Genomic DNA, 25,562 nt, shown 5'->3' with positions numbered 1-25,562 from the left:
CCCCCTGCTCCGACCCGCTGCACCAGCGCTTACACATCCAAACTCGGAGCGCCCCAGGGGCCGGTGGCACCCCCTGTTTGACGGGGTGGCCCTTCCAAGGGACACACAAAAAGTGGTGTCCCACGCGTGTCTGCAAAGCCCCCGGGGCGCTTCCTCGCAGCGATCCCCCCCGTGTCCGGCTCCGCAGCCGCTGCGGGCGGGGGCTGCGGGCGGGGGCTGCGGGCGGCTCCGCCCCGGCGCTCCGCGCTCCCCGCCCCGCCGGCCGCCCGGCTCCCGCCGCCGCGCCTGCTGCATGCTCGGTGCTCAGCCCCAGCCGGAGGTGGAAGATGGCGGAGCCGGGGCCGGATTGCAGCTCTCTGCTCGACGAGGATCTCTCCTCCTTCGTCTTCAGTTACCTAGCGGACAGCCAGGTAGGCGGCGCGGGGGGGGCTCTGCTGCGCGGCTTCCCGGCGCTGCACCGGAGGGGGGGGAACGGACGGACCCCCCCGCTGCTTGCCGGGGCACCCCGGGGAAGAGAAGAGCCGGCGCTGCCGGAGCGGGGCTGCGGGGCCCGGCTCGTTCCGCCGGGTGCCCGGGGTGTGCGGCGGTCCCGTTCTCTCCGCGGCTGCGGAGCCGGCCGCCCGCGGGGCTGTGCGCGCCCCTCCCGGGGCTCCCGGGCGGCCGCAGCCCCGCAGCCCCGCCGGCGCTTTCAGCACCACTCGCACGTGGACTCCCGCGCCCCCCCCATCGGCCGGCAGTTTGGGGGGGACAGGGGACGAGTTGATGGCTCGATGGGTTTCGGTGCAGAAGCACCCCCCGGTTGTTAGGGCTCCCCCGAAGGTGGGGAGGGGGCGGCGCGGTGGTGGGGGGGGCTCCGCAGGGGGCTGCGCGGTGGGGGCTGATAGAGCCGGGCTGTGGGATGAGTCATGCCGAGCGTCAATTCCACGCATACGGGCTGGGATCTTGGGGGATGGAGGTTTGGGGAGGGGGGGTGCGACAGCGACAGGGGTCTCGGTGCTGCGAGTCGCCGGCTCCAAAATGTGGATGGGCTGTGTTTTGGACGGAGCCGGGTATTAAAATCAGATTAAGGCTCCTTGGCAGCTCCGGCGGGATCACGAGAGCGAGCCGTGCTGGCTATAGGGCTCGCATGCTTTTCCATTTTGGGGGCTGCAAGAGAGGCGCTATACAATAAACCGGGCAGGAGCCGGAGCCGGGGCTGAGCCCGAGCACGGCCGCGCATTTCGCAGTCGTCTCGATGAGGCTGCTGCAAGTGGGAAGAGTTTTCTGTAGTTATTTATCATCCCCCCCGACCCTTCACTTTCATAACCACGGATTACAAAATAGCTCTGATTGTGAAGCGAGCGCATTCATCCCAACCCTTGCTCTCTCACCAGCTCAGCCCCGCGATTGCAAACAGCCAGGAGCGTGTGTGTTTGTGGGGGACAGGACCCGGGCTAATCCTGCCGCCGTTTGGGTTCAAAACAAACACGGGCTCGAGACCTGGTAAATCAGATTTGCCCGCGGTGCGTGTGCCAGCCAGAACCAGGCAGGGCTTGCCACCAGCCAGATTGATGTAGTCCCGGCACCTCTGCCCGCCTGCACCAGCGCCAGAGCGCTCCGGCTTGGCACGGGACCGGGCGGCGTCCGGGGGCAGAGCAGGGGGAGGCAGCCTGGCTTCTTAACCGAGAGCTGCTGACAGGTTGATTACAGCAGGAGGGTCAGGAAAGGTGAGAAGTGGGCCGAGATTTTTGTAAGCACTTTGTGGGTTTTTTCCATTTTGTTATTGCTGAGGGAGCCCATGGGATTGCAGGAGAGGAGGCTGGCTGTGTGGGACACTGTCCCCCGAGCGGGCTGCGTGTGTGGGATGCCGTCCCCTGGAAGAATGGCACAAAGGCTGCAGCTCCCACCAGCCCCACTGCTCCCTGAGCAGGTGAAAGTTCCTGGCTCCACTTCCCTATAATAACCCTCCTGTTCTCAGTGTGTTAACCACGACATGAAAAGCCCTTATGGTTGCAGCATGTGCCTGGAGCCTTGTTTCTCTTTTTCTTTGCTTTTTGGTCAGGCTTTGATGTGCCAATTTAAGAATCTTATTGCAAAAAGCGACTGCTAAGAGAGGGGGAAAAAAAAATTCTACGAATTGTCATCCCTCTCTGGTGCAAGCCCACCATGTTGTGAATATTCCCTGGAAAATTTGGAACTGTGTAATGGCCTGTGCTGAAAGGAGACAATGTTGATGAAACGCTGTTGGCTGTGTCCCCTGTTTTCTCTCCCGGCCCCCGGCGTGCTCTGTGCTGGAGGGAGCAGCACAGGTAGCGCTGCTCTGAAATCTGCAGGTGTGGGAGGAGAGGAGCAGCGGGGGCAGCGTTGCAGCTCGCTGCAGCTCCCGTGCAGCCCCTCCGTGCTCTCCCGTCCGGCGCCTGCTTTCGATAATTCCGTTTCCTCTTCTGTCCCCACGTGCGCTGAGGGGCTCAGGGCTGCGATGGGAAGAAAAGAGAAGACGGAAAAAGGAAGAAAAAACAGCCCCCCCCCAGCTATGATTTGCATGCGTTTGCTAAGAACCGCCTGAAGTTGTAAGCATGTGTTGTGCTTGTACCTTAACCTCTGATGAAACTGGGGGAAGGCTCCAGCCCTGGCTCTGTCACATGCTGCTTCTAACTGGGAGCGGGAGGCGGGCCGGGCTGGCGCTGACGTCTCTCCCCTTTACTACTGTACGAGCCTCTGCTTACAACTGGGTTACTGCCTCCTCCGGGGAGCCCCCAAGCTGCTGCCCCAGGGACCCCAGTGCCCCAGCACGGAGCAGGTTGTCCTGAGAGGCTGCGCTGTCAGGAGGCCACGGGATGATGAATAGTGGCCGTTTCCTTCGTGGAAATTTTGAGGAACTCCTGCTCTCTCGCCTGCGCTTCTCCCCGTCCTGCTTTTGCAGTAGGTTGTGAGAAAGGCGCAGTTGGTGCAGGTGCCAGGTGATCCCTTCCCCTCCAGGGGAGGAATCCTGAGCAAGGTTCTTGGGGAGATGCACAGGGAAGGTTTGACAGGGGTATCTGCATCAGTCCCTTATTCACAAGGGCTTGTGCTGAGGGTGCTAGCTAACCTCTATTTACATATCGAGGACAGCGATGATTCACGTGGTACCTGCATTGCTACAGAAAGAAAATCAGGGTTTTTCACTTGATATCTGCCTTTCTCCTGCCAACTCCTTTTTCCATTTTTTTTCTCTTTTTTTCCTTTTTTTTTTCCCAACAAAAAAAAAAAAAGTGATTTTGTTCTGCTGCGCCTCAAAATGTGTCATTTCTGGGCCTGCTTAATCCATTTTGTGCAACTGTGCTGCTCAGAGGTATGAAGCTGGTTGTAGCTGGTTCATCTGCTGGCACCAGGCGCTGGGAAGTGCCAGCCAGGCAGCTCTGCCGAGAGCACCACAGAGCAGCTCTCAGCATCCCTATGAGAGGCTGGAGCACCGTGGCTCTAACGGCTTCAATTCGTTTAAAAACCCCAAACAAAGTGCAGCAGGAGGGGGGAAAAAATAATAATAAAAAGAACCCAGGCTGCTTCTCAGAGGGATGTTTAAAGATCACATGAACTGAAATACAATATTCCCTCTTTAACTTCCCAGCCTCCTGCTAACAGCTTAATCCATCGATGAGTGCAGGAGGCACAGCGAGCCCGCGCTGGGTTGGCATTTCTAGTGCTGAAGTGGGGATGCATCTCTGATTTCTGATAGTCCTCACTGAGCTGACCGATATCCTGTGTTCTGTGGCTTTTCTCTCGAAGATTTGGGATGGGTTTGGAGGATGGACAGCCCGAGGGCCTGTGCAGAATGCATCCTCAGCTGCATTGCTGCAGCGTGGGTCGAAGGGCTGCTGCAGTGGCAGGGCTGGAGGAGGCTGAAGTTTTCTGGGAAGCAGGGTGGCTGTGTCCTGGTGGCTGTGTGCTGGAGCTGGGGGTGCTGGTTGTCCCCTGGCTGTCCCCAACATCAGGCTGTGAAGGCTGGCGAGCGCAGCAGAGTCTGAGCTGAGCCAGGAGGGAGGGAGAGGAGGGCTGGGCTGGAACCTGCCCCTCAGAGCCTGCCCCCACACCTGCCTGCCTTCCCCCCGGGATTCTGACCTGTGTTCCCCACCTCAGGGGTGCCCTACACCGAGGGTTTTCCCCCACCTGCCTGCCTGCACATCCCTGCACCGCTCTCATGCTGTAATGGAAAGGCACCTCTCCAACAGGTGAATAATTAAGGGCTCAACGAGGGCCTCCAGCAAAGGGAGCTTTGTGAGGGAGAGGGATCTCTCTCGCGTTAACCTTTCCAATGTCAAAAGCCTTTTTGTAGGGAGGAACTCCACTTACATGAGCTCTTTGGCACGGTTGGTTGGCTAATTAAAAATGCTCTGGGAATGCCCCTTCCAATCCCAAACTCCTGGTTTTGGGAAATGGGTTTCATGTTTCTGGTGCAGGGCTGGGGACAGAGATGCCACAGGCTGGCTCCTGGCAGATGATTTGATGTGGTGCCAAGGGCAGGAGCCCACCAGGCTCTGTGATCCCCTTTGGTGGGGCTGGGGGGCTGTGGCAGGATGTGGGAGCTGCAGTGCTGTAGTAACGGGACAAGGAGAATGGATCCAAACTGACACTGAGTAGGGTTACAGGAGACACTAAGAAAAAGATCTTCCCTGTGAAGGTGGAGAGGCCTTGGCACAGGAGCCCAGAGAAGCTGTGGCCGCCCCTGGATCCCTGGAAGTGTCCAAGGCCGGGCTGGAAGGCGTCCCTGCCCATGGCAGGGGGTGGAATAGATGAGCTTTAAAGTCTCTTCCAACCCAAACAATTCTATGATCCCATGAAGGACATGATTCCCCCTGGCCAGCACGTGCCAGCACCATGGAGGCTTGGGGACATCCCCGTGCTGGGGCAGAGACATTGTGCAGGACCAGTCTGCGCTGCTGCTGCCAAATGCCACCACTGTAGCCACCGCTTCTACATGCCCATTGTCGCCAGGGCAAGGGGCACTGTCCCTGTGTGGCTCTGCAGCAGTGTCAGGGAAGGAAGTGCTGTCCCCAGAGACGTGGCTCCGCCGGGACCACGCGTGTGGCACCGCTTGGCCGCCACCGCGGAGCCGGGGACGCGAGGTGCTGGCAGGGCCTCGGCTGCAGACACGTTTGCCGGAGGAATCGGCTTCAGGCTCCTGCAGCTGAGCCCTGCTCCATGGCAACCCGGCGCGGGCTTATATTTCTCGTGACTGCTTGGCAGCCTGGAGTGATTTAGCAGGGGGGAACTCTGTGTGTGCCGGAGCCACCACCAGCACGGCCCTGCCACGGTGACCGCCACGCTCCCGGCCGTGTGGGACTCCAGGCCGTGTGGGGCTCCAGGCCGTGTGGGACTCCAGGCCATGTGGGGCTCCAGGCCGTGTGGGACTCCCAGCCATGTGGGGCTCCTGGCCGTGTGGGAATCCAGGGCCGTGTGGGGTTCTTGGCCATGTGGGGTTCTTGGCCGTGTGGGACTCCAGAGCCGTGTGGGGCTCCTGGGCCATGTGGGGCTCCTGGGCCATGTGGGGCTCCCGGCCATGTGGGGCTCCGGTACCCTGCCCACAGCCCAGGAGTGGGCAGGATCCCCCCTCCTGCTGCCTGCAGAGCTACCTTCTCACCTGGACAAGGGGGTTTTAAGATGCCTGTGCTTGTAGTGAGGAGCCAGGGACTAAAGGTTGAAGTTAATGGGGCGGGTGGTCAGGTGAGGTAGTGACCTACTTCCAGGGGCACGGGCACCAGAGGCACTGGGTGATGGTCCAGCCAATGTGTTTCCCTTCCCTTATCACTCGGCCAATCTGCTTTTCAGCACTTTTCCTGAACTCTGACTTACAAATTATTATTTATTTATTTATGGAGGTTGGGTTGTTTTTTTTTTCTTTTTCTTTCAGTAATGGGAGCTTCCAAGAAACGCCAAAGGACTTTGCACAGCTCTGGCTGCACTCAGGCCTTGTCAGCCCTGTCCTCATCCAGCCCCGTCCCACTGCACTTCCCCATGTGGAGGCAACAGCCAAGGCCGAGCTGCTGCATTAAACCAGTTCACTTCTGAATTAAGACAGGGAAAAGTAAAAGCTGGAAATCTCCTTTGGCCCTGGGAGATCTGAAAACCCGCTGGGGGAGGGGTTCTCCATGTGGCAAGCATGGTATCTGGTGGTATCTACTGGTGGGGGATGTGGAGGGGCTGTGGCAGCCCTGGGGACATGGCCCCATGCAGTAGCCAGAGTCACCTTTGATCTCTGCCGGCAATGTGGGGCTTAGGGAAAATACTTCCCTTATCTCACATCCCAGTGTCCTGAGGCAAAGCCGCAGGCACTGGGAGCTGGGTGGGCAACCACAGCACCAGGAGTTCTCCTGGAGGAAGCATGATGATGCTGAAGGGTGCCAGGAGCATTTTCCATCTGTGTCCCCTCTGTCCCCACAGCCCCCTGCCAACCTAGATGGGGACAAAGGCTGGAGAGCCCATGGAGGGCTGATGTGACACTTCTCCCCTCCCCTGGGATGAGCAGTACATGCTTTATATGGATGTTTTTGTGCTGAGGTGGCGCCTCCAGCTCTTGCAGGGACTCCAGTTGCAAGGCAGCAGCATATCTTCACTGAGATGCATTTTCTGAATTCTTCCTGTGCGCCCTGCGGCCGGGGCAGCACCGCAGCCCCTCTGCTGAGCCAGCCACGGCCAGGCCCCTCGGTTCCTGTTTCATTTTGCTGCCAGTTGGGCTCTGAGAGCAGCAGCTCAGCACCGCTGTCACTTCTGCTCCCCCCTTTGTCTGGGGAGGCTGCAGGACACGCTTTGTCCCCGGCATGTGGGAAGTGTCATCTTTTCACCCCTGCTGCCAAAAGCTGCCTTCCCCACCTATTCCCCGAGGAACCCTCATTTCCTAATTTTCATGGACGTCAAGAGCAAGGAAATCCTGTGGCGAGGGCCGAGCGTCCTGGCCGGGGCTGTGGCCCGAGCTGGGGCAGCCTGGGATGAAAGGAAGCCCAGCTGCCTCTCTTCATGTTTGTTCTGCAAGGGGGGATGTGGCTTTCACAAGTGACAGCTGGGGACCTGGCTGTCCTGCCACGAGGTGACCCATGGCTGGAGCAGCCCCAGCTGTCCCTGGGGATGCAGCATTTTTGCTGAGCATTTTTCTTGCGTTTTTTAGCCAAGTTCCTAGGTAGGAGGGAGTCGTGTTATTATTTTTTCATGAAGAAAGTGCATGTGTAGCTGCAGGGTATTCAGGACACTGCCATGGCCCCTTGCATGCATGCAGTTCTGGTACACCGGGCTGCAGCCAGGCTGGCTTGCAGCACTGCTCACCCCGAGGCCGTGGCTGTGCACGTGCCAGGGTGGCAGCGAGGAGCTGCAGGTGACAAATGTGGCACTCACAGCCCTCCTGGAAGGATGAAGCAGGGCCAGGCTCTGGCTCTCTATCCCCTGCAGAGGCCAGTCCCTCTGCCAGCATGGTGTGGTGACACTGGTGGGCACAGAGCTGGTGGTTCTTTGCTCCACGTGTGCTGCTCAGGCAGAGCCCACAGTCCTGGGCCAGGTCCCAGTGCCCGTGTGTGGCAGAGCTGGCCAGGGGCTCACCTTGGCTGCTGCCAGGTGAACTGCCAGCACCCCCTCCTGCCACGCACAGGCTGCTCACCGGGCACCAGCACAGCGGGGCTGAACTTTGTCCAGCTTCAGCCCTGATTTCTTGGCACCTTCCCTGCCTCAGTGCAAATGTTTGCAACTTCCACAGCCCTTGGCTTCCAGCTAATTAAACTTTGCATTCCTGTTGGCTCCCTGCAAACCCAGGCTGGGGGACCTGGGGCTCTGCCTGTGCCAGGTGTGTGTGGCTCAGGGCCACCTTCCTGCACCTTCACTGCAGGAGGATTTTCAAACCTCTGCTCCAACGGCATCAGCCCCAGAGCTCTGCACAGCTGGAGATTTAAACCACCAGCATCGTTTCTCCTTTCGAGCAGGCTTGCACACAGTCACGACCAAACCGTGCTGATAATGAAAAGAAAAAAAAAAACGCAATTTTTTTTCTTAAAAAGGAAGTTTCTGTTTCTGTGTGGGCCCCACAGGGAGGCTGGCGCATGCGGGTTTCCAGTGCTAGAACCCATTTCCCAGGTAACAGAACTCCAGCCTGTGAGAACTGTGTGGTTTTCTCAGGCTGAAAGGTTGGATGGTATTTGAGCTGCTTTTTTTTTTTCCCTTGTTGCTGTGTCCTTTTAAGAAGGAATAAGCATGTCTATTTATATGTATTTTGAAAATGAAAGCACGTGGCCCGTGTCCCCAGAAACCCTCACGGTACATGTTGCCACCCAGCTCTGGGGGGACACTGCTTTGCTGGTGACCATTCCCAGCCCATCCCATCAGCAGAACTGGAGCTGGGGAGGAGCTGTGGTAGGTGCAGGACATTCTCCTGGGAATTCTTCAAGGCTTTGGGATGTGGAAGTGGTTGCAGCAGGAAGGAAGTTGGTGGCTGAGAGGAGCGCGATGTCACGGGGGAATGTTGGGACAGCAGGGATGGGAAGGGCTGCAGCTGCTCGCTTCTTTATTCCTGTTGACTCCTCCTGCCCGTGCTTTGAGTGGTGCTGCCTGGCCTCCCTGCAGTGCTGGCTTCTCCCTTCCTCTGCCAGGGCATCTGGGACGCAGAGTGGTTTCCCTGGGGAGAACTGAGGGTCTGCCTGCCTTGGCTGCCTCCTCTCAGTGCCCGCCTCAGTGTCCAGCAGTGCCCGCTGCCCATCTGCCCAGAGGAGCTGCAAGCCCGTCTGCACATCCAGCTGAGTCAAAAATACATGAAAGGCAGATTATCAGGGGGAGACTGTCCTCATCTCTGCCGCTCACTTATGGCAGTGCAAGGACCTGGAAATACAGCTTTCAAGTTTCTCTCTGTATTTATGTAACCCAAACGAACTCTTTTTTGGAAAGAGCCACTCTGTCTCATTTAGATACCTAAATATAGCAGCCTCTCCAGAGGGAGGATTAGCCTGCAAGTGCCCTGGCGGGTATGGGACCTTTGTGCACGGGTGTTATGGGGAGTTTGAACCTCATTCAGTGGGGCCTGGGGGGATTATTCCCCTTGCCATTATCAGGGTGGTCTTGGAGTGTTCTGGGTCAGTGGGGAGCTCATGGCAGTGACCGGGTTGGGAAGCACAAACCTGTGGAGATGTGGACTGCAGGGTTTTTTCTAAATGTCTCGATGCCTTTTGAGGCCAGGGCCCTTCTATGCCCAAACATGCTGTTTGTTATTGTGCCCTGTGGAGGGAGGATCTGTGCTCCAAAGCACTGAAGCAGAGCTGAGCTACGGGGTGAAACCTCCACATCCAGCCCTGCCAAAAGGCCCCGTGGGGCTGCAGCACCTCGGGGTGATCAGTGAGGGCTGTTGGGGATGAGTCACCCCCACAACGTGGCTGGGTGGAAAGGCAGGGAAGTGCAAGGGACCTTCTGTGCCCATAGGTGCACCTCAGGTAAGGTGCACCTTTAGGGAAAGGTGTGGGACCAAGCCTTTGAAATGTCAAACTGAGGGACACCCCACAGGTGCCATTTCCCTTTGCCAGGGATGTTCATGGGCATTCAGGGACACCTGGGCGCCAGGGTGTGCACACCTCCAAGAAGAAGATGTTGGCAGAATCCGGGCACTGTGCATATCCCATGGACCCACTTCTGCTTCTTCACACACACCAGAGCTCTTTGCCTTTGGATGAGCACAAGAGATGGGTCTGACCATGTGGTGTGGGGGGGCGGTTCTCGTGCACCCCCTGGCATCAGCCAGGCTTGCACCTTGCACCAAGCATTGATGGAAGCTGAGTTTCTCAGAGGTGCACAGGGTGACCTTTGCTTTTGTCTTGTAACATTTCCAACTGCCCTGCAAGTGAGGGTGTCACTTCCAAGGAAGTGGGGAGTGGCTGGCTGTGTGTGTGTGCTGGTGTTCCAGGGACTTGGTGACACATGCTGCAGGAGTCTCTGCAGCAGGCTCATTTTAAGAGTGTGGAGAGGACACCCTTGTGTTTCCCTCTGTTCCTGCCTGCTTTGCAGGGCTGACACAAGAGCAGCTCCCTGGCCTGGTGCTGCTGCAGGGGCTCCTTGGGATTTGGAGACACACAGGAGCTGCCTTGTGTTTTCCTGCAGAAAAGCAGAGTCCCTCAGCTGTTTGAGCACTGCCTCTGTGCTTTTGGTGTGCTTTTGGCTCTGCCTCCCTGCACACCTTGTCCCCCTGCTGCCCATCCTTGCTCCTCTCTGAGCCCAGCTCAGCTATGCAGCCTGTGGTGTGCAGGCTCCTCTGCCATCCCCTGGGGCAGGAGCCACCTGGCTGAACCGTGGGACCCTGGGGATGTGTCAGTGAACACCTGCACGCTGGCTGCACACAGTGCCCTTGGACAACCTTGCGAGCCCCGCTGCCGTGTCCCCTCAGCTCCCAGCGGGCACCAGGCAGGTCCTGTTTGGGCACTGCCCAAGTGTTGGGCCCTAGCAGGGTGCAGGTGGAATGGACAAGGCAGAGGAAGCAGAAGGAGAGGAGGTGGCACGGTGGGCTCTGTGTGGAGGGCTCGCAGTGTCCCCAGGATCCCCGAGCTCCTGGCAGATGGCTGCAGCCCTCCCGCCCTGCTCCGAGGAATACAAATGTGCGGCAGATACGGTTACCCGGCCCGGCAGCGGTGTTGGCTTTCATCTGGATCGATATCCCCGCCGGCCTGCGTCTGCGGGAGCGCTCGGCTGGCAGCACAAGCCTGCCCAGGAGCAGACACCCACCCGGGCTGTGCTGCAGCCCCTGCCCGTCCGTGTGTCCGGCTGCCTCGGCGTGGTGCGGCCGCAGCCGCGCTGTCCGGCTCCGTCATGCGTAAAATGTAATAAATAGGGCCATAAGCCTTTTACAAAGTCTATTTCCACTCTTGGATCCGGGATTTAATGCATGGCTGCTTAGAGAGGCTGAGGATTTCAGGGGTCAGCAAGGCTAATTGCACTGCTGGAATAAAAGGGTGAGTGGTGAGGATCCTGCCCGCCGGCGGGAGCGGGTGCCGGGGGTCCCAGCCCCCCACCTACTGCCCCGGCCCTCTGTGCTCCCTGCCAGCAGTCTGGGAATGCCAGGGCCAGGTGTGGCAGCCTGGCAAGGGCAGGGGTCCCCAGGGAGGTCTCTTTTGGGGCCCGGGAGGCCGAGCCAGCTGGGGAGTCACATGCTGCAGGTGTTCGGTTCCCCGCTGCTCCGTGGTGTCTGTGTGTGTCTGCCCAGGCACGGCTGGCTGGAGCGCTTGATCTTAGATTACCTGTAAGCCAGGGAAAGCCTCTGCGGGGCCAAGGGCCAGTGAGGATCAGGGCTGTCCCGGTGCCAGCTCAGCCCCAGCCTGCAGCATCTCCTGCAGCTGCAGAGGGGAGCTGGGTACCACCCTGCCAGGCTGTGCCAGCGGGCCCTGATGCCACCAACTGGGATGTGAAGGGATGTGTGTCCTGTGGCAAGGGGACAGCCCCACTGGGAATGGAAATGGGGAGTGCTCCAGTGCCCTGTGTGCTGGGTGGCCAGCACAGGGCTGGGGTCAGGACCTGGACAGAGCTTTCCTGGAGGTGTCAGGGAGGGGCTGACGGGATGTGCAGGCTCTGCATCACCAGGACAACCGGCAGCCACACGCGCTGTGTAAGGAGGGGGACCCAGATGCCCCGAGGCGGCCGGGCGTGCGCCCTGTGCCAGCCTCTCACTCGGGCAGGGCTGTGCCGCTGGCCACGGCAGACGGAGGACGCCAGCTCCGCTCAGTGACTCCGCTGGCTGATCCCGTCATCTCCATCTCGCGCCAAGTGCTGAAGTTGCCATGGAAACCGGCATGGCAGCAGCCTTGCCAGCGTCCTCACTGCCAGCGCCCGGCCGGTGCCGCGCCGGTGCCGGGTGACCGGTGGCAGCCTGGGCCACTGCTGCCTGTCTCTGTTCTTTGAGGCTGTCGGTCCTGCTGTTGGGCTGGGGATGCACACGGGGCCCTTCCCCAAAGCTATGGCAGGGCCCGATCCATTAGAGCTCCTCCATCCCGCAGAGCCTCGCAGGAAGCACAAAGCAAAAGCCCGAGAGTATTGCTATTAATAGTACCTGCTCACAAAGTTATCTTTAGCTGCACTGCTCCCACCTTCATTCATAACAGCCATGGCACGGGCCTGACTCTTCTCCCTGCTGCTGGAGTGGCTTTGAGGTAACCCCGGCATCCCCAGGTGCCCCACTCGCCTGGGCTTCCATCACTCAGCAGCCTTTCCTCTGCCTGTGGAGAGGGATGGGCTGCAAACCTTTCTCTGTAGTGGGAAATGGAGCTGGATTTCTTTTCCAGGGTTCATTTTTCTGTGCTGACCGTAACTCTGAACTCTGCTTGGCTTTGCCTCTCCTCCCACGTCGCTCCTGTGCAGCAGGGTTGTGTCTTGCCAAAGGCTTTCTCCCTGGAGCATCCCTGCTGGAAGTCCACGCTGGTGCTGGGATTTTGCTTGATCAGTGGAGGAGGCAGTGAGTGAAGTCGACTATTGGGGATGGAGTATTTTCCCCTTGTATTTCAGTGAGTGTTTTTATAGGTTTCAAGCTGTGGTCCACCCTTCCCAGCATCTTTCATCTCCAGAGCTCACACAGCTCCTGGGAGGGTGCAGGGCTTTGAAAGGGCTTTGAGGATTCAAGGGCTCATCCCACTGTTTTGAGGCAGCATCTCCCACCGTTGCCAGGGAAGGGCCTGTTGCTCCTATTCTTGAACTCGGCAGTCACCGAGTTCCTCAGGTTCCTGGGTTAATCTGTTCCTGCCTTTAATGAGCTGCCTCATTAAAGTGTTTTTCCCTAATAACCAACCCTCCAGGCTGGGTGATGTTCAGCTGCAGACAACTGGAGACCTGCAGGCTGCAAAGGGCTGTTCAGGCTGGGTGTGGGGTGCAGGATGAGCACCATCCCTCCTCTCCCACACGGTGCCAAAAAGGCTGTGAAGGGAGCAGCTCAAAGCACCCCAAATCTGCCTCTCCTGGGCTCCAGCACCAGACCTCCTGCACCCACAAACTACAGGGCGGGCTGTACTGAGGGTGGCATCTGCCCTTGGGGTGCAGCAAACTGGGGTACTGGGACCAACCCATCCTGCTGCAGAGTCTTCCTACAAAATGTTCTTACCCAGGGGTTGGACATCACCCTAGGAGCCAAACCTGTGGGTGCATGCCTGCACCCCTTGGGCTGGGAGGCATCTGCCCAGCCCTAATGAGGGGTTTGAGCTGCTTGTCTTGGTGCCTGGGAGCTGATCTGGCTGGTTTGGATAAATGGAAGTGGAAATCTCCCTCCTGGGGCCTGCTCTGTGTGGAGGAGTGCGCACACAGCTTGCAGCCATGGCCTCCTGGGAGCATCCATCCTGCAGGCATCTGTCCCACCTGGTCCCCCTGTCCTATAGGCATCTGTCCCACCTGGTCCCCCAGCTCCGTGCTGGCTGCCCTGGGCCAGCAGGAGCAAGGCTGGGAGTCCTTGGAGCAGTGGCTCCAAAGGAGCAGCTTCAGCAGAGCCTCTGGTGAGGCAGCAGCTGCCACAGCCCCTGTCCCCAGGCCGTGGTTTTTAGGGTGTCAATGATGCAAGGCAGGAAGGTGCTTGGTTCTGGGGCTGCTCCATTTATATTTAGCTGACCCAGTTGCTGAGCAGGGGCTGCTGGTCCCTCCTGGTGCTGCACTTGGGGTGCTGTGAGGGAATGCAGCAGCAGCATCGAGCTGGGAGCGCAGGGCTGGGCTGCATCCCTGCATCCCTGCATCCTTGCATCCCTGCATCCCTGCAGCCTGCTCTGGAAGGGCTGGACTGTGCTGGCTCCCACCCTGCAGCCTGCCAGCCCCTCAGCAGCCCTCCCAGCCTCCCCCATCCAGCAGCACCCCAGATCCCCCAGGGAAGGAGGAGCTGTGGGGCCCCAGCAGAGGTGGGGAGGCAGCAGTTGCTGCTGCGGGGAGCAGCCTGAGGTTGTGCACAGACTGAGGCAGGAGCAGGCACTGCTCCAGCCCCGTTCCTGGAGCCCTCCCATGGGGTTCTCCTGCCTCTCCAGCCTCAGCTCACCCCGCCAGCATCCTGCTGCTGGCTGCGGTGGGTGCTGCCGCTGTGTGAGGGGCTTCAGGGAACTCCTGGAAAGCGCCGGGCTGCCAAAACACATCCTCTCAGTGCCAAGCACCTGCGAGGCAGCTGCTTCCCCAGGGCAGGAAGGAGATAAAAAGAAAATCTCTTTCAAAGGCAGGGTGGGCTCCTCCCCGGGATCAGGGCGTGTGGCCAGGATGCTTTCCCGAAAAGAGCCGCAATCCCTGCGTAGAGAGGGGCTGGAGGGGACACGGTGTTCCCATCCTGATGTCCCTGTGGCTGTGTGCTTCCAGGGCTGTTGTGGTTGGCACACCTGGAGAAAGGCGAGTCCCCAAGGCAGGTCAGAGCAAAGCACTTGCTGCGGAAAGGGAAATTAATTATGGGCACTTTGCTGCACTCCAAGTGACTGCAAAGGCTGATGTTTCTCCTGTTGGCCCATAAACTAATTGTAACAGCAAAACCTCAACAAAAGCCAGGCTCTTAAATGCTTTCTTAATTAATAATTCTCAATAATCACTTGACGTCAATGACCAATTAAAACTTTGGAGAAGGGAAGTTGTTGTTAAGTGCCCGGTACCTTTGCTCCTCAGTGGCTGCAGCTCTGATGAATCCTGCAGAAAAGCACCGGGAGGGCCAAGCCCGATGTTTTTAAAGGAAAACATTAAGCAGGAAAAACGTGAATATTCACGTGAGTGTCCACAGGGACAGGAGCAGGGAAGCTGAGCAGTCACTTGGCTCTGCTGCTCCCTGCTGAGGAGCCAGCAAGGGATGGCAATGCAGGCACCCAGAGGGTGGCACCAGGGGTGCCCCTTTCCTGCCCCTCTGGTGTGCTGAGCCCCCAGGGGCAGCACGAGTGGAAGGGCATTGTTTCAGGGAGTCCATATTGCAGGGGCCTTTAAGGTCCTGCTGAATGGCCTGTCCCATGGTGGGTCCTTGATTTGTCATGTGCCTCCTTCTCCTCCTTCTCTTTCTGCTCCTCTTTCCCACAGCCTGTCTGAGGTCAGCATCTCCCAGCTCGGCCCTGCCACGCCTGAGAGCATCAGCAGCTGGATTTTATTGGGTGGGAGTTGAGTGGTCTCCAATCCATCTACTGTTAAGTGGAGCCTCTGGAAAGCTGCCATTCATTCTCCCTGCAGTGCTGGTTGGTGGCTGCAGTGCAGTGCTGGGAGGGTTAATGTCCTCCTCCTCCTCCTTCTCCTCCTCCTCCTCCTTCTCTCAGCTTCACAGCCATCTTAAAACTGCTGGAGCCAGGGCTGTGCACTCCCTGCTCCCACTCCTTTTACAGTATGGGCTGGCTGGCCAGGGAGCCCGGCCTGCTCCTGCATCCATCCAACTCTTTTCCTTCTTTGGATGTGCCCTGCTCGGGCTGCCCGGGCACTGCCTCCCCCCAGGGGACCCGTGCCCCTGGCCAGGGGCAATGCCCGGGGCCAGGGGCTGCCATGGCTGGGCTCAGCAGTGCCAGGGTGAGATTTTTGCCCATGTTTCTGAAGGACAGCACTGAGTGTCTGCCAGGGTGGATGCCAGCGGCTCCCGGGCACTGAGTAGGCACTTTATACCTGCAAATCCCTTGGCAGGCACTGGGAAATCCTCTCGTGGGAAAGGTGGGAGAGGGTCGGAGCTGGCAGCCAAAGGAGGGTGAGGAGCATGGCAGAGGGGAGCTCTGTGGCACAGCGTCCCATCCACGATGGGCACGGGCTGCTCCCAGCAGGGCAGCAGCACTCCTGCAGCAAGGAACAGCAGTGCAGCCCTGCAGTGCAGGGAGCAGAGAGGGCAGAGCCTCAGGCAGGCAGGCTGTGCTCCCCACTGAGCTGCTGCCCTGCCTGTCACCCCTCACAGCTGGCCTGGGGTTCCCTGGGGGTCCCGGGGGTGTTGCTGGTGGCCGTGGGAGAGTTGCTGAGCCTGTGCTGATGGCCAGGCACAGCCCCAGCGCTGTGTGTGTCAGGACAGCAGCAGCACGTGCTGCTGCCTCTGTACCCCAGTGTGGCCTCTTACCCAAATACCAGCCACTGCCCAAGGGTTTGTGCCCCTCCTGACCCGGGGGAAAGCGGGGGAAAGGCCTCTGGGGCCGAGGGGGAGGCAGAAACAGTGTCCCTGTGTCCCCTCTGTGCTGCTTCAGCACATGTCAGCACAGGGAGCAGGAGGAGGTCACCCAGGGACCACATCTGGGCATTTTTTGGGTTGCTGACCGTCCGTGCATAGGATGGTGCCTGAAAAAGGAATGAGGAGAGAAGGGGGAGCAGCCCCAAAAGGCACAGGGAAGTCTTTGGTGCTGTGGTCCCCGTGGGTCAGTGACAGGAACAGTGGGGACACTCTGGGGAGGACCAAGGACTGTCATTCCAAGTGGCTTTTCCATGAGCCCCGTGCCTGGTCCTGCCTGTCCCTGTATGGGAACAGCAGCCTGAGGTGTGAGATCCCTCGTGTCCCCAATGTCCCTGCAGCCACCAGGCTCAGGGCAGGGACTGTCACCTCTGTCCCTGCTGGGGATGCTCCTGGGGCTGTGTCCCCCCCTCCCAGTGCCCAGGTGCCAGGCAGGTTCCCAGTCCCCTCCCGAGCAGCTGGCACAGCGGGCACCAGGCTGCCTCTGCCGCTGCCACCACTGCACCCCATTGTCCCCAAGGAGGATGAGGCAGCCCCAGCAGAGCCCACAGCTTGGGAGACCCTTCAGTGATCCCAGCAGCAGTGTGGGGGCAGGACTGGTGCTGCTGTGGGTCCAGCAGGGATGAGGAATGGCTTAACCCTCTCCTGGCACTGCCAGCCTCCTGCTTGGATGGATGCAGCAGGATGGATGCAGGAGGGGTGGCAGCAGGATGGGATGGAGCAGGATGGATGGAGCAGGATGGATGGAGCAGGATGGGATGGAGCAGGATGGATGGAGCAGGATGGATGGAACAGGATGGATGGAGCAGGATGGGATGCAGCAGGATGGATGGAACAGGATGGGATGCAGCAGGATGGATGGAACAGGATGGATGGAACAGGATGGGATGCCTGGAGTTCTGTCCTGCTTGGCCCCACCTCAATGGCACTCGGTGCCAGCAGTGGGGGCATGGCTGCTGTGAGTCCCAGGCTGGTGCCAGCAGTGGGGGCATGGCTGCTGTGAGTCCCAGGCTGGTGCCAGGAGTGGGGGCATGGCTGCTGTGAGTCCCAGCAGGGTCACAGCCCAGCCTGGCTGCCTGGCCATCCCTCCTTTCAGCCCTTTGTCCCAGGTGTGCTGCTGGAGGCACGCAGAACTCCTGCCAAAGGATGGGTGGCTTTCCTGTGGCTTCCCTGCCACCAGAGCCCGGGGCTGGCTCCTCACCCAAGGCAGCCACGGTGCCAGTGCTCAGCCTGGCTGCACTTGCTGTCTCCCTGGCACTGCAGGCAGGGCATTGTCTGCCAAGCGCCGGGGTCACACCAGGATTTGTCTCTGCTGCACATCCCAGAGGAGAGGAGGTGGAGGCACCCATGGCTCCCTGCCCCTCCTGCCTCTCTGCTCCAGCTGTGGCTGGCTTGCTTGAGGAAGATCCCTGATTTTGGCAGTGGGGCAGCCACAGGAAAGCCTCCCATCCTTTGGCAGAAACCTGGGTACCCTCACCAGGAGCAGGGGACCCCCTTCCCAGCCAGGCAGGACCTGCTCATGCCAGCACATATAAACCTTTGTGGGGGATTTAAGCTCAGCCTCATCTCTCAGGAGACACCCAAGGAAAAGGTTTGTGCATTATTTTATGCTTTGCAGCCAGTGTGAGCCTGTGGCTGTGTCCAGGCAGCCCCAGCCATGGGTGAGGGGAGCATCAGTGCAGCCCCTGGCTCCTCTCACACCAAAGGCAGCAGCTGCAGGATAATAAATGAGCAGTCTAAATTTAGCCCCTGTGTCTGGAGCAGCGTCACGGCGTTGCCAGAGGGTTTTACCATTCACCACAGGCAGGTTTCCCTGCTCCTCCTGCTCCATGCCACCTCTGCAGAACAGCTCATCAAAGACATCCAGCTGGAAAAGCACCCTGAACAGAAAAACTGATACCTGCACAAAATCTCAGCGCCCACCGAGGGATGACAGAGCAGAGCATTCCAGGGAGCCCTGGAAGGAGCTGGCCTGGGGCCCGTTTCCTTTGGCAAAGGCTTTATTTTGTTGCACAGAATTTTGTAGTAATGAAAACAGGGATGGAGCCATCCCTTGTGCCACCCCAGCCCCGTGTCACCCGTGTCCCAGGCAGGACAGCTGTCACCCATGGAGCTGCTGACCCCTGTGGTCCCTGCATCCTCCAGGAGCAGCTGGGCTGGCCAGGGGACAGTTCTGATGGAGCTGGGGGTGCCTGGGAATCTGTGTTGAAATTCCAGGAGAGGCTGGAGTGCTGTGCACAGAGCCCTGTGCAGGGCCAGGCTGTGCTTTCCTGGCAGCCCAGAGTGCCAGGCTGCACTGGCTTGGGAATGAGGATTTGCATGAGGATTCCTGGTGCTCATATGTGGGATTTTCCCCATGTGTTGCAATGTCAGAGGGTGCTGGGAACAGATGCTGTCCACTGCTGGCTCCTCCTGGCCTGGGGAGGGTTTCTCCAGGCAAAGGCAAACACTGAGCCCTTGCCATGATGTGTGAGTGTGGCAGTGACAGCTGGTGACAGCAATGTGACCAGCTCTGCCCAGACCTTCCTTTGGGAACTTTTTCCCTGCACCATTCCTTCCACAGAAAGATTTTCTTGTGTTTCTGCACTTCCCAGGGATGGGAAATGGCAAGGTGAGCGCAGTGCTGGGTAAAACCCACCAGCAATGGGGCTGACAGCCCCTTCCCCTGCCTGCACTGCCCCCCATCCCTGCTCCCAGCTGAACACCGGGGGAGTGGGGCTGCCCCTGGATCCCTGGCAGTGCCCAGGGCCAGGCTGGATGGAGCTTGGAGCAGCCTGGGATGTGGAAGGTGGAACAAAACCTTTAATGTTCTCTCCCAGTGCAAAGCATTCCCTGGTTCTGTGCAGGTTCACAACCTTCCCTGTGCCTGCCCGTGGTGCCAGCTGTGCCCTGGCAGTGCAGGACACCTGAGGGCACCCCAAGGACACCCCAAGGTGGGGCTGGCTCACAGCTGAGCTGAGGGAGAGCAGCACTTGGTGCTGGGGGTCACTGAGCCCCTGCCTGCCCCCCACATCCCAGGGCACCCCAGAGCCACTCGCCCACAGCAGCGTGGGGACAGAGGCACCCACAGAGCTTGGGCAGCTGCCCAGGGCCCTGGCAGCCGTTCGGGAGGAGGAGGAGGAGGAGGAGGAAGGCACCTGACTGCCAGGCAGGAGTCCAACTAGTTGAAACAGCTCCCGTTGTGGTTTGCATAACCCAGCCTGGCTCGGCCAGCTCTGGGCACACACGGTGCCACCTGCTCACCAGGCTGGCACTGGGGCTGGCTGGGCAGGCTGAGGGGCTGCCTGGCTGGTGCCCTCTGTGCCCTGCTGCCAGGCTGGCAGGGGCAGGGCTGGCAGTTCTCCTCCAGTGCAGCCCCAGCTGTGGGGCCGTGGCCCAGCAATGTCCCCTCGGTGCCACCCCGAGCACAGCCCTGTCCCGCTGCCCTGCCTCCCTGCAGGACCCTCCAAGGTGACCCTGCAGGCTCTGCCAAGGGCTCCTGGCCACGTCCCCGCATGGCAGCCCCTGCCAGGGGGGCAGCAGAGGCACAGGGATGGATAAGAGCGGGTGGATAAGAGCGAGGCAGGGCTGGGAGCTGGAGCTGCTCTCGTCTCACATGACTGGGGAGCTGCTGCCAGGCTCTGGGCCATGCAAAGCGCGTGAAGGTGGCACACCAAGCCAGCCCTGGGCAGCCTTAACCCCTGCCAGTCCTGCACGGGGTTCAGACCAGCTGGCATGTGGCACTGCCAGGCTCGGGGTGCCTTCCCCTGGCTCTGATGGTGCCAGCCCAGGGGTGGCTGCTGGCTCAGAGCAGTTCCTGTCACAGCCAGAGCTCAGGGCTGGCTTTCAGGCCAGCCTGCCCTGGGGTCTCTGGCTTTCTGCTGATCCCGGGATTAGCTGGGGTCAGAAACAGGGGGGACAAGGCTTGGGGGCAGGCAAGCTCAGGCCAGGGTGGCACAGCACGTGGAGCAGTTAAAGGATCTGGTTTAGTGTAAGAACTGGAGCTTGTGGGCTTCACCCCAACTGGTTTGGGAAGAGCAGAGGGGCCCCAGCTGCTGCCGCAGGGAGCGGCCAGACCCCTCCTCTCATGCCATGTTGGAGCCTGCCCGGGGTTTTGGGGAGGGGAAAGGTGTGGTCCCTCACAGGAGAGAATTTGGACTAGAACAAAGCTCTGTGGATGTGGATTTGCATGTGCTCCTGAAGGAGCTCCTTGCCCTCATAGAGGTTTTCTATCTGGAGATCTTGGAGCTGTTTCTTTCCAGGGTGAGTCAGTTGTTTGCAGAGTAGGAAGCCCGAGGAAAGCAGGTTGGCAGCAGCAGCTCCAGGCTCCCACAAATGCTTCCTGCAGAGCCAAAAAGCAGGGGCAGGGCCCAGCCCTGGGGCAGTGACAGTGTAGGTGCAGACCCGGACACAGCAAAGCCTTGAGCAGCCCCAGGAAATGCCCAGAGCAAACAGGCTGTGCTCTGTGTGCCCAGCCTGCCCCGAGCTGCTGCTCAGGGCTCTCAGCTCCACATCCACCTGGGAGGTGTCCCTGCATCCCCAGGCCTGCTGGGACCTGCTCTCCTCCCACCTTTCCCACACAACTGGGGTGGTGTCCACACTGAGAATCACTTCATGCCAGGGACTGCTGATGCCCACCTGGCAGCACTGCCCCTCCCCAGCAGCTTTCTGGGCACAGAGGGGTCAGAGCAGAGGCACGAGGTGACCATGAGGTGACCATGAGGTGACCACACTGGGTGGTGACAGTCCCCTCTGCCAGGACACCTACAGAAAATGGGCAATCATTTATTTGGGTGTAGCAGGATGGGGGAGCACAGGGAGCCCCTGATTCAGGAGCAGAACAGGGGTGGACTCACCTCTTGCTGTGCCCAGGTGATGGGGACAGGGAGGTGCAGGGTGCCAGGTTGTGCAGGGCAGAAGCAGGAGCTGGCATGGGCAGCGCAGCACTGAGGGGTGGCCAGCAGTGCCCACCCACCCACCTGGCACAGCTGGGGCTTCCAGCTGCACTGGGCACACCTGGACAGGCTGGGCAGGGGGCAACGACAGATCTGGATGGTTTTCAGGGTAAGGACAGATCTGGGTGGTTTGGGGGGGAAGGACAGATCTGGGTGGTTTGGGGAGTAAGGAGAGATGTGAGTGGTTTTCAGGGTAAGGACAGATCTGGGTGGTTTGGGGAGTAAGGAGAGATGTGAGTGGTTTTTCTCCTTGCACAGAGGTTTGCATCCTCATGCATCCAGCTGAAAACTCCATTTTCAGGTGTGAGCTGGGCACTGGGGGGCTCCCACAGCCCCCCTGGCAGCAGGGCCAGCTCAGCCCCTGTCCAGCAGCAGCAGGGCTCTGGAGGGTCCCACTGAGGGTTTGTGCTGGTGGCTGAGCCCCAGCAGGGCAGGGCTGTCCCTGGGCTGGCTCTGAGGTCAGGCTAATGCAGGAAGATCCTCCTTGTGCCTTCTTAACCCCAGCTTGAACCCTCCCCGTCTCCTGCCTCGGCCTGATTAGCACTAAGAGGCTGCTGGTGGCACCAGCAGTGCCAGCCCACGGTGCCTTCCATGGCAGGGGCACCCGAGCCCCCTCAGGAGCAGCAGGAGCTGGGCTTGCCCTGCCAGCAGGGGACACCTTGTGCAGGCAGTCCCTGCTGCTCAGCAGAGCATCAGCCAGCTGTGAAAGGGCTGCTGTGCCCTGGGGAGGTGAAGGGTGTGCTGCAGGTGACGGGGACAGAGCGGGCAGGGGGTGACAGCGGGCAGCGGGTGACAGCTGGCAGGGGTGACAGCGGGCAGGGGGTGACAGCGGGCAGGGGGTGACAGCAGGCAGGGGGTGACAGCGGGCAGGGGGTGACAGGTTCTCTGCAGCTCCTTGTCAGGTGTGAAAGAGGCAGGACTGGGCCCGGTGTGACACGGTGTGACCTCAGCTCTGTCACACGAGGTGACACCAGGATGTGCTGGCAATGCCAGCCCTTGCCCAGCTGGGCAGGGAGGCTGAGGCACTGCAGGGATTCCCAGGCTGTGGCTCCTGGAATGCCAAGGGCAGCTCTGGCAGCCTGGGAGATGCCAAGGCTGTGCCTGTGGGTGGGGAGCAGGGCTGTGGCTGGCCTGGGTGGCACCAGGCAGTGGTGTCCCCGTGGGCAGGGGCTCTGCCTGCCCCTGGGTGCCACCACAGCTCTGTGTGGCAGTGGAGGGACAGCTGGTGCCTCCCCCTGGGATTTGCTCTTGGAGCTGCCGGTGCCAGGGTGAGCAGTGCCCTGGAGCTGGGCTGGGGTTAGGTGTGCCAGGTCGTGCCATGGCAGGATGGATGTTTGCAGTATCCCCTGGGCACAAAGGGCCTGGTGGAGCCCTGTCAGCCTCTGGGCTGGGCACCCAACCTCCCCAGGGCAGGGGCAGGGCTGCCCCTCCTCGCTGGGGTCCCTGTGCCCACATCAGTCACGAGGCTGCAGGGACATCAGAAGAGGAAGCTCTGAAAATAATCACCCCCTCATGTTTTCCTTGCAAAGGGAGGGACTTGCCATCGAGGGGAATTCTTGTGACCAGCAGAGCTGGCTAACAGTCAGCTCCTCAGTGAGTCAGGCCTGTCCCCATCATGGCACTGCCGGGTCCCTGTGCTGCCAGCCTGGCTCTGGGGGCTGCACAGCCTCTCCTGCCCCTCAGTGCTGTGAGTGGGAGCCATCCCAGGAATTTCAGTGTCTCAGTGCTCTGCTGGCCTCAGCCACGGCCCCCACAGCTCCCAGTGCCACTGGGATCCCCTCAGGGCTGCGGGGCTTGTGCCACCTCCTGGCCTGTCCTTGTCCCACACAGGCTGGAGGGAACCTGACAGGAGGAGGAGAGGGGTGCTGGGGGAGCCCTGCCTGCTCCTTCTCCTTCTCCTTCTCCTTCTCCTTCTCCTTCTCCTTCTCCTTCTCCTTCTCCTTCTCCTTCTCCTTCTCCTTCTCCTTCTCCTTCTCCTTCTCCTTCTCCTTCTCCTTCTCCTTCCCTGCCTGTCCCATGGCATTAAGGCTCCCCTGGCAGGGCTGGCAGCTGGTGTCCCATTTCAGTCCCCTCTGTGCTCTGTGCCCAGCCCGTGCCAGCTGCTGTCCGTTGCTGCTGCCTTTGCTTTGGGGAGATAAAAAGGAATTTCCTAGAAAACCCCAGCAGTGTTCAGCTCTCATGCCATCGAGGGGTGGCAGGGAGCTGGTGCCAGGGACAGGCTGGCAGCAGCCACTGGCACAGGTGTGTTTGGTGTGGATGCGGTTTGCCAGGCTGGGGTGCTGCAGCCAGGGCTGCAGGGTGAAGCTGTCCCAGTTCTGAGCACGCTGAGAGTGCCCAGGTGTGCTGGCACTGCCCGGGCAGCCCTGGCAGCCCACAGGGACACACACAGGGCTCTTTCCATTAGGTGGTGTTGAGAGAGGAGCTGTTCCTTGGGAACAGCCTGTTCTGCTCTGTCTGCTCCTTGCACGGGGCACCGCCTGCCCTTGCCTTGTGCCTGGCACCACTGGGGCTGCATTGCGGTCTGTGGGGCTGCTTTGGGGTCTGTGGTGCTGCTTTGGGGTCTGTGGGGCTGCTTTGGGGTCTGTGGGGCTGCATTGCGGTCTGTGGGTGCTGCTTTGGGGTCTGTGGGGCTGCATTGCGGTCTGTGGGGCTGCTTTGGGGTCTGTGGGGCTGCATTGCGGTCTGTGGGTGCTGCTTTGGGGTCTGTGGGGGCTGCATTGCGGTCTGTGGGTGCTGCTTTGGGGTCTGTGGGGCTGCTTTGGGGTCTGTGGGGGCTGCAGGAACTCCCTGGTGGGTTCTGCAGCCCTGGGCTGGTGCTGGAGCTCAGGCAGAACCAAAGTGGACTCTGTAATCTGGAGCCTGAAGAAATGAGCTGAGTGTGTGTGAACATGCAGCTCTATAACCTGTGGTACACTTTACTGTGCCCTTCTTCCTAAAGCAGACACACCTTTGTTTGAAGTATTCCAGCAGAATGTTGTTTATCCAGGGCATTATTACCAGTATCTCAGGCTCCTTTCTTCTGTCCTGTGACTCAAGGACAGTTTAGTGCAATTTCTTCCATCTTTCCTGCATATCAAAGTTATCCTGGCAAGTTCATGTTTATTGTTTGTGGTTAATGTTTAATATTTCCCATTACTGGCATCTCTTGGTTGATCTTAATTACACCTCCTAATGTAAGACAAAAGTCAAGGAGTGAGACTGTGCACAGCCTGGGGCTCAGAGCCTGGCACTGGGCACCCCATTTCCCACCCAGCACCCCTTTTTGCCACTCAGCACCCCCTTTTTCCCACCCAGCACCCCTTTTTCCCACTCAGCACCCCTTTTTCCCACTCAGCACCCCCTTTTTCCTACTCAGCACCCCTTTTTCCACCCAACACATCTCAGGCTGCGTTGGGAGGGCAGCTGCTCCACGTGTGCCACTGAATCACAGAATTATTTCAGTTGGAAAAGATTTCTGAGGCCGTCAGGTCCAACCTTTGGGTTGAGGCTCTGAGTACAGGCTGTGTTGGCACAGTGTGCCCAGCGTGGGCAGCTCCCACGTGCTGCACCCACAGGAGCACCAGCAGAACTTGGTTTGGAGTGCCTCAGGAGGAAGAAGGAGCTGCTCTTTGCTCTGCCCAGCTTTTAAATGAGGTTTTGCCACTTTGGCTGGGCTGAATCGTTAAAACGGATTAGCAGAAAGTTAAAATAAGTAATTAAAAATTAACAGGGGGCAGAGGGCAGGGTGGCTGGCAGGACAGAGAGGTGTCCCTGCTCTGTGCAGCCCGAGAGGTTCCTGAGGGCCTTGCCCCAAGCCTGGGCAGGGGGTGAGGGCCCTGTGCTCCCTGTGGGTGCAGGCAGGGTCCCCTCACCTCCAGGGACCTTCCTGGGGGCTCTCAGGCTATAAATACGGGGGTGGCAGGGGGTGGCAGGGCCAAGGCACAACCCGACACCGCCTCTCCCTCATTCACAGTGACATTTTGTCAAATGCCACTGGGCAGGGGGGTTGCTTATCTGCTGGCACACACTCTGGTGACCTTCACAGCTCTGGCCAGGTGCCTCCTTGCTGTATTTACACTTATTTATAGCTGTCTCCTCCGTTCCCACCTCTGCCCTCCTCCCTGCTGCTGGAGCCAGGCTGTCCCCACACATCCCTCATCCCTCTGGGCTGGCCACACCAGCCAGTGCCACAGCAGCCCGGTGCCACAGGAGCCAGCCCAGTGCCACACCAGCCAGCTCAATGTCACACCAGCCGAGTGCCACACCAGCCAGTGCCACACCAGCCTGGTGCCACATCAGTCAGCTCAATGTCACACCAGCCAGTGCCACAGGAGCCAGCCCAGTGCCACACCAGCCCAGTGCCACACCAGCCCAGTGCCACAGGAGCCAGCCCAGTGCCACACCAGCCAGTGCCACGCCAGCCAGTGCCACAGCAGCCCAGTGCCACAGCAGCCAGTGCCATACCAGCCCGATGCCACATCAGTCAGCTCAATGTCACACCAGCCAGTGCCACACCAGCCCAGTGCCACACCAGCCAGTGCCACGCCAGCCAGTGTCACACACCAGCCAGTGCC

General features: G+C 59.8%; 1 protein-coding gene across 1 annotated transcript in view; it reads left to right on the top strand.

Annotated features, from left to right (window-relative positions):
- Positions 1-228: 228 nt before the first annotated feature.
- Positions 229-25,562, top strand: part of PPARGC1B (PPARG coactivator 1 beta) — a 44,285-nt gene continuing 18,951 nt past the window's right edge. Inside the window, exon 1 of the mRNA XM_074552387.1 lies at positions 229-410. Coding sequence (XP_074408488.1) covers positions 327-410 — 84 coding nt within the window. The 5' untranslated portion in view covers positions 229-326. The remainder of the gene's footprint in view (positions 411-25,562) is intronic.

The sequence above is a fragment of the Zonotrichia albicollis genome, chromosome 15, assembly GCF_047830755.1.
Source record: "Zonotrichia albicollis isolate bZonAlb1 chromosome 15, bZonAlb1.hap1, whole genome shotgun sequence".
Taxonomy (NCBI): Eukaryota; Metazoa; Chordata; class Aves; order Passeriformes; family Passerellidae; genus Zonotrichia; species Zonotrichia albicollis.
The sequence above is the reverse complement of the archived record's forward strand: the minus strand, read 5'-3'. Positions and strand labels throughout refer to the sequence as shown.